This window comes from Genypterus blacodes, unplaced genomic scaffold (assembly GCF_046128005.1).
Source record: "Genypterus blacodes isolate CSIRO-AG114 ecotype Tasmania unplaced genomic scaffold, CSIRO-AGI_Gbla_v1 ptg000096l_1, whole genome shotgun sequence".
NCBI lineage: Eukaryota > Metazoa > Chordata > Actinopteri > Ophidiiformes > Ophidiidae > Genypterus > Genypterus blacodes.
This window is the reverse complement of record NW_027466900.1, coordinates 107,501-115,000: the sequence shown is the minus strand read 5'-3', so window position 1 is coordinate 115,000 and position 7,500 is coordinate 107,501. Positions and strand designations below refer to the sequence as shown.

Sequence of the window (7,500 nt, the reverse complement as noted above, 5' to 3'; positions counted from 1 at the left end):
AAAGCTCTGCTCATCTTGACCTCATGAAAGTAACAATAAAAGACCTGGAAATCCTATTAGTGGAGGAAATAGATGGAGGGATGGTGGGAGTGATGATAGAGACAGGGGTGGGGCCTGTCCAGGGTTCTATTGTTTGCAGTGGAGCTTTTGGAAATGGAAAAAAGATTCCATTCATTGTAAATATTTGGTTTCTTATTCATTTCACTTCTTTCTTATTTGTCTCCTTGGAGTGTGTTCTGTTTCTGCTTGACGCTGTTATCGCCAGGTTAGGCTTAGACCCAGGGTTAGGCTCAGGGTTAAATATCAGCCCGGTTCAGAGTAGAGCAGACCTCCAGCTCTGTTTACAGCTCTGCCTCTCTGATCATGCAGCCTGCAAAGCTCTATTTCTGGATAAGGGAAGCTTAATGCTCTGCTAAAGGCTTTACAAAACTCCTCCACTGGAGGGGCAGCAGGGAGGGACTTCCTTTGGGTAAGGACAGTAACTATCCCCATCCTAGCCCTTCCTTCTGGTACAGCGCCATTCTCTCTTGTTTATCTTGTTTTTTGTTTGATTGCTGAACAAGACACTGAACCTGTAACTGTTCCTGATGTGCAGGTTGTCTCTCTGCATGTATGAACCTGCATCTGTGTGAAGTACACAACATATAGAAGAACAGAACATTACAGTTTTGATTATGCTTTTATTTCAGGGAACCAAAATCATCCTATTTTCTGTTCAAAACTATCATTTATATGTTTAGGGGTTAAAAACGTTCACTGTCTTAAAATGTGATCTGGGTTTCCGGATTCTTTTAGCTTTTATACTTTATCAGGATAATGAAATGTCCTGCAGCTCAAACATGTCTGAACTGCAGTATAGGGAACATGGAGGATGTCCCTTCTGGGATGGATCAGATTGTCCTAAGCGCTGTTTCATATTGGGTTGGGTCTGACTGTCCTGATGTGCCTTTTGAATCTGTCTTCAGGGTCCTTTTGGTATGGGTTTACTGTCCCTGAGTCCCTTTCAGATCAGTTTTACTCTTCCCAGGTCCCGTTTGAATTAGGTTCTGTCCTTGTCCCTGTTCACTTGGTTGGTACATTTGTCCTCAAGCCCTTTTTGACTCCATTTTGGATCTGATCAGATTGTTTGGGTCTTTGTATGTTTATTTATATTTATTTATGTTGCATTCTAATAGGTTTTCCTCAGTTCTTGTGCGAAGACTGATAGCGTTACTTTGAACATGGACTCTGTCTGCCCCTCACCCCCTGTAATCCCTCATGTCCAACCTCTATTACGTCCCACTGTCCAGACTATTGTTACCACGCACACAACACACACAACACCCAACCACCACACACACACACACACAGACACACACCCTCTCTCTCTTGAGGTGTAAATAATGGTGATATTCTGGTGGTGAATGGTGCCCTGTGTCCAGGCGATAAGCTCAATATAGCAGCAGCTCAACGGGGGAGGGGGCTATGATCATTTATCTGTGTGTGTGTGTGTGTGTGTGTGTGTGTGTGTGAGAGAGAGAGAGAGAGAGAGAGAGAGAGAGAGAGAGAGACTTAATTATTAATGCTTGAGCCCCTGACTTTCACCTCCCCTTCTCTCCTGCTCTGCTGTGCTATGTACGATGGCTTTCCATTGTTCTCTAAAGAGGCTGCTGTGTGTTCTGTTCCCTCCTTGTGATAAATAATAATAAATAATAACACCACTGCCTCCAAACAGGAAGGAAGGTTCATTGACCTCTGACCTTGGTCACTGAGGTGGTTTTCTGTGAGTTGTATGGTTCTGGAGATGTTTGTGGTTCTCTTTAATAAGCATTGGTAGAATCGGGACTAAAGGAGAAAGGAGATTTATAAAACCGAGCACACACACGCTTGGACGCTTTTACTTTTATAAATCTGAACCAGGTTCAGATTGCGTAAACAAACCCATTGCCTCTAAATGGTAAAAGCAAAATGTTCGTCTGAGCCCAAAACCTTAAGAAAAACTGAACATACTCGTGGTTGCGGGGGAGAAGACAAAAACGTTTTTAGTGAGATAAAAGTTCAGTGAAATTATACGTGAGAATGTGAGAACTTTACTGCATCACACCAGCTTTCACGCTTTGGTCTGCAGTCAGCAGCTAAAGCAGTTTGAGGGACATTGGGCCCAATTTGACTAAACTAAAACTAGACAAAAACTCAAACTCATCTCTCTGTGTACGTCTCAGCTCTCGTCATTATGGTGTGAATGTTACACAACTTATTACACACCATGTCCATCAACTACAGGATCATTTCTGTCCCGTACAGTAGAAACGATCCCAAACTTTGTGTGTTGACATGTATGACATGACATTGGATTATTTCTTTAATATGATCAAATATAAATCCTGATATAAACAAGAAGTCTGACTTCTCTTCAGTGTTTGCAGTACTTCTGTGTATTTTTTATTCCTGTCTCCTTTCTGAATGTTCCTAAATGTGAAGAGTAAGGTTGAGTGGTGTGTGTGTGTGTGTGTGTACCTCCATTTATTTTACTCATTTGCCTATATTGATGTAATTGTGAAAAAAGGTCATCAAGAGGCTTTTTATTTATGAACAAGGGAACACAGTTAACACTTGACTTGATTTGGACTTGTCACCTTTGACTTGTGACTTGCATGTTTTGCCTCTGTAGCAGGATTGATGGGTTGAGACTCAATTTTATATAAGACAAAAAAACGTTGACATCACAGATTTGTGACTCTACTTGGACCGTTTGATTCTGAAGGGTGAAAGCAAAGATGGTTCAATGATACACATGCTTTGTGTTGTTGGTTTGGTTAGTCTTGTCTTTCTATGGTATATGGAGAGTAGTTCATGCACATTTCAGCATTATGACCTGTTTAGGTTTCTAAACTAGAGGACTTGCTATTTTTTATTGTAACCCTGTACAAAGTGACCATGTACTGAAGCATATTATGTCATTTTGTTTTGGGTCAGGGTTTGTTGTTAACCCTTTGGAGGAAAAAGTGATTTTGATGACGAGTTCTGCATTGTGAATGTTTTCAGTTTCATGACCTTTGTTGTGCGTCCTTTATTTTTTATTTTTTTTAAGTAAGTAGCTAATAAACTTTCATCATTTTAGAATTTTCTATATTTATTAGAAATTAAATAATATTTAATTAAGAAGATTAGAAATGTATTAGAATTATTATATTATTATTATTATTATTATTATTATTACTATTATTATTATTAAATGTGAGGCACACATGCACACAAATACCTTTACGTTAAACTAGCGACGCGCATGCGCACGACCACTCGCCAGGTTGGCGAGAAGGGATGTACCACTATGAGTGATGAAAGGGGAGTTACTGTCTGGAAACTCCTAAAACGTCGGAATATTGTAGAAATAACTCCACGGTCGACTAATGTCGGACAGGCAGATATTGGCGCTTGAACACTTTTGATAATATAAGGATGTGTTGGCCGGTATTGCTCCGTGTGTGTGTGGGTTGAATCGGTGTGATCGCGCCTGCGCCCCCGGCTCAGGAGTGGGTCTCCGCTCGGCTTCAAATGAAGCAGCGAGCCGGCGGCGTCGCGTAGACGCAGACTGAGTGAAGCTACGGCTCTTCGATGTCTCCCTCATCACCGACATCACTCATGAAAACCGCCGACTTATTATGATGGCGGAAGAAGCCGCTGCAGCCCGAGGTCCGCCGTTTTTACACCCGCTGTGTTTTCATTCCGGACTGAAGACAGACCGATTTGTGATTCTCGTCTCCGCTCTGCTGTTTTACGTCCATTTTGTGTTTATATTGCGGCCATTTTTATTCAATAAGGATCCTCTTTTGTGTTGGACTGGAAGTTAAAAAGAGACCGTGATGTATAACACCGTGTGGCCGGCGGGGGAGGCCGGCTGGAGGGACGTCATGATGCCGTATTCCACAGAGCTCATCTTCTACCTGGAGATGGACCAGCCGCCAGGTGAGGGGGGAGGAGTGTCGTGAATACACTTACCTTACTTTACGTTGTCTTCTTGTCAGTCATTGAATCAAAATCAAACTGAACACCATGTTAGCTCTCCTCTGGGTAAGCGCAGTAGCCACCCCCCATCCTATCCCACCACCTGTCTTCCACCAACAGAGTGCTGGTGCTTCTGCTGACTTTGCAAGAGTACTGTAGTACTGTAGTACTCACATCACGAATACATCAGGACTGTAGTAGTACTACTCCAGTACTCCCATCAGGTGGAGCCACACTTGTCAGCACACTCTTCATGCTCTTTGTGCTCTTCATACTCTTCGTGCTCTTCATGCTGTTCATGCTCTTCATGCTCTTCATGCTCTTCATGCCCTTCATAGTCTTCATGCTCTTCATGCTGTTCATACTCTTCATGCGCTTCATACTCTTCATGCTGTTCATGCTCTTCATGCTCTTCATGCTCTTCATGCCCTTCATAGTCTTCATGCTCTTCATGCTGTTCATACTCTTCATGCGCTTCATACTCTTCATGCTGTTCATGCTCTTCATGCTCTTCATGCTCTTCATGCCCTTCATAGTCTTCATGCTCTTCATGCTCTTCATACTCTTCATGCTCTTCATACTCTTCATGCTCTTCATGCTCTTCATACTCTTCATACTCTTCATGCTCTTCATACTCTTCATGCTCTTCATGCTCTTCATACTCTTCATACTCTTCATGCTCTTCATGCTCTTCATACTCTTCATACTCTTCATGCTCTTCATGCTCTTCATACTCTTCATACTCTTCATGCTCTTCGTGCTCTCTGGTGTCAGTTTGTCTCCTATCTCTCATTGTTTCTCATTTATAATTGGCAGATATTCTTAGGATTGTCAGGTTACAGTGATGATGACTGAAGCTTCTTCCTTCATTGTCAAACGTAACAAATGTATTTGTAGGTGATTGAACTGTCTTCTAATTTGAGACGGTGTGCTGAAGCTTTGCAACGCACGCACGCATACACATGCACACACACGCTTGGAGAGTAGTAGTAGTTCATTCTATGCATGTTTCTTTGTATACATGTGTGTTGCTGCCCTTCTGGTGTAAAATGACATATATAACTTTACTTAACTCACTCAGCTCTTGATTCAGCCAAATCAATGCAAGCATATATAAATGTAAAACATACGCATGTAAACAATACTAAACAAAGTGTTCATCCAGAGCAGCATTCAAACAGATGAGAGGGGGATGAGATGGAGAGGAGAAAGAGAAGAGAGAGAGAGAGAGGAAGGGAGAGAGGGGAAAGAGAAGAGAGAGAGAGGAAGGGAGAGAGGCGAAAGAGAAGAGAGAGAGAGAGAGAGAGAGAGAGAGGAAGGGAGAGAGGAGAAAGAAGAGAGAGAGAGGAGAAGAGAGAGAGAGAGAGAGGAAGGGAGAGGCGAAAGAGAAGAGAGAGAGAGGAAGGGAGAGAGGAGAAAGAAGAGAGAGAGGAGAAGAGAGAGGAAGGGAGAGAGGAGAAAGAGAAGAGAGAGGAGAAAGAGGAGAGAGAGAGAGAGAGGAAGGGAGAGGCGAAAGAGAAGAGAGAGAGAGAGAGGAAGGGAGAGAGGAGAAAGAGAAGAGAGAGAGAGGAAGGGAGAGGCGAAAGAGAAGAGAGAGGAGAAGGGAGAGGGGAGAAAGAGAAGAGAGAGGAGAAAGAGGAGAGAGCAGGTAGATGAATGAAAGACTCCATGTTCTAGTTCAGAATGTGATTCTTTGCCTAAAGGCATTTATGCGTCTCTGTCCCAGCAGCTGTCAGTCATCTTCCCCCCCCCCCCTCTTCAGCTTGTGTTCTTCTCATCATAGATGCTGGGTCTCCGGCTCCTCTGCTTGTTTGAGGGTCCGAGCTGATCTTGAGTAGAGTACATGTGTGTTGCTTCTCTCTCTCTTTCATTCCTTTTGTCCTGCGGGGGTTAAAGGTATTTTCATTTGGTTTTATCAGCTGATTAGTTCTGTCTCTCAGCTGGAGGGATACAGGATAGATGACTTTAATAAAGGCCACAGCTGTGTGTGTGTTAGGTGAAACGCTTAGACAGTGAAGGTCTCCAAACAGCACCACAGTGACCCTGAGAGCCAACAGAACCTAACCTGACCTCTGACCTTCTACAAGCTGGAGCCCAACATTGCTTCGATTGTTGCTGTACAGCATAGCTCTTTAAGGTAGGATACAAGGAAAGGATACAAGGAGAGGAGAGCAGCGTTCCTCCTGCAAATGTGTGTGTGTGTGTGTGTGTGTGAGAGCAGCAACACCTGTGGATTTACACAGAAAGAGAGTGAGAAGGAGAGAGAGAGAGAGAGAGAAAGAGAGGCAGAGAGAAAATGAAATGAGAAGGGAGAACAAAGGGAGCAGCAGATGGAGAAAGATGGAGAGGAAAAAGAGGAGCATGACAGAGTGACAGAGAGGAAGAGGAAGATGGAGAGAAAGAAAGAGGAGGAAGACGGAGAGGAAGATGGAAAGAAAGAAAGGAGGAAAGTGATGAGACAAAGACGGAGACGGTGTGTATGAGCTCTCTCTCCTTCGCTCGCTCTTCTTTCTCTCTCTTTCTCTCTGGAGGGCCGGCCCCCTTTCTCCCACGCTGCCTCCTTATTGGCTGAGGGGGCGTGCCTCCATCAGTCAGAGCGTGGGGTCTTTTGGATCGGGTCGTTTGCTCTTTTCTCCAGTGTGACGGAGAAGAGGAGGAGGAGAGCGATTGAGCGACAGAGTGGCAGGAAGGGAGAGAAAGAGAGGGAAAGAAGGAGGGAGGAGGTAAATGTCTGAGTGAAGAGAGAGAGCATGCAGCTGAAGGAGAGTCCCGCGCTGGAGAGCGGTAAGAGAAGAAGAGAAGAAGAGAGCAGCTGCTGCTGTTTCTGCTTTGTTTCATGCACTTGTCTGTGAAGTCAGTGTGTGTGTGTGTGTGTGTGTGTGGGGGGGGGGGGGGGCTGTACACACCCCTGGGTGGGACCCTAAAAACTGTCAATCTTCTCCATGTGCCTTTGTGTTACAGTTGTAACCAGGTGTGTGTGTGATGCAGATGTTTGACAGTGTTTCAGATTTGTTTAACACACACACACTGAGTGTGTGTGTGTGTGTGTGTGTGTGTGTGTGTGTTGCAGATGTTTGACAGTGTTCAGGTTGTTAGACGCCTCTACAGCTTTGAAACGAGTCACAGTCGTTTGATCAGCTCACACGTGTGTGTGTGTGTGTGTGTGTGTGTGTGTGTGTGTGTGTGTGTGTGTGTGTGTGTGTGTGTGTGTGTGTGTGTGTGTGTGTGTGTGTGTGTGTGTGTGTGTGTGTGTGTGTGTGTGTGTGGAGTAGGGCTCCTTTGTCTGGAGGGGGGGGGTCGGCTGTAAGCTACGCTGTTGGTCGCCTTTGTTCACCGTCCGCTCTCTCTCTCTCTCTCTCTCTGTTGCTCTCTCTCTCTCTCTCTCCCTCATTTCTTCTCTTGGGTTTCTGTTTCTCTGTCTTTCTTTCTTCTCTTGTGTTTCTCTCTTTCTTTCTTCTCATGTGTTTCTCTCTCTCTTTCTCTCTCCCTCCTCCTTTCTTCTCTTGTGTTTCTCTC

The 7,500-nt window shown here is 44.4% G+C and overlaps 1 protein-coding gene across 2 annotated transcripts in view; it reads left to right on the top strand.

Moving 5' to 3' along the window:
- pik3r3b (phosphoinositide-3-kinase, regulatory subunit 3b (gamma)) overlaps positions 1 to 7,500 on the top strand; it is a 51,145-nt gene that overhangs the window by 33,406 nt on the left and 10,239 nt on the right. Inside the window, exon 2 of one of the 2 annotated variants that reach the window (XM_076159407.1) lies at positions 6,636 to 6,768. In XM_076159407.1, coding sequence (XP_076015522.1) covers positions 6,735 to 6,768 — 34 coding nt within the window. In that variant the 5' untranslated portion in view covers positions 6,636 to 6,734. Of the gene's footprint in view, positions 1 to 3,563; positions 3,946 to 6,635; positions 6,769 to 7,500 lie in introns of those variants that run through there. The other variant, XM_076159406.1, reaches the window with a different exon arrangement.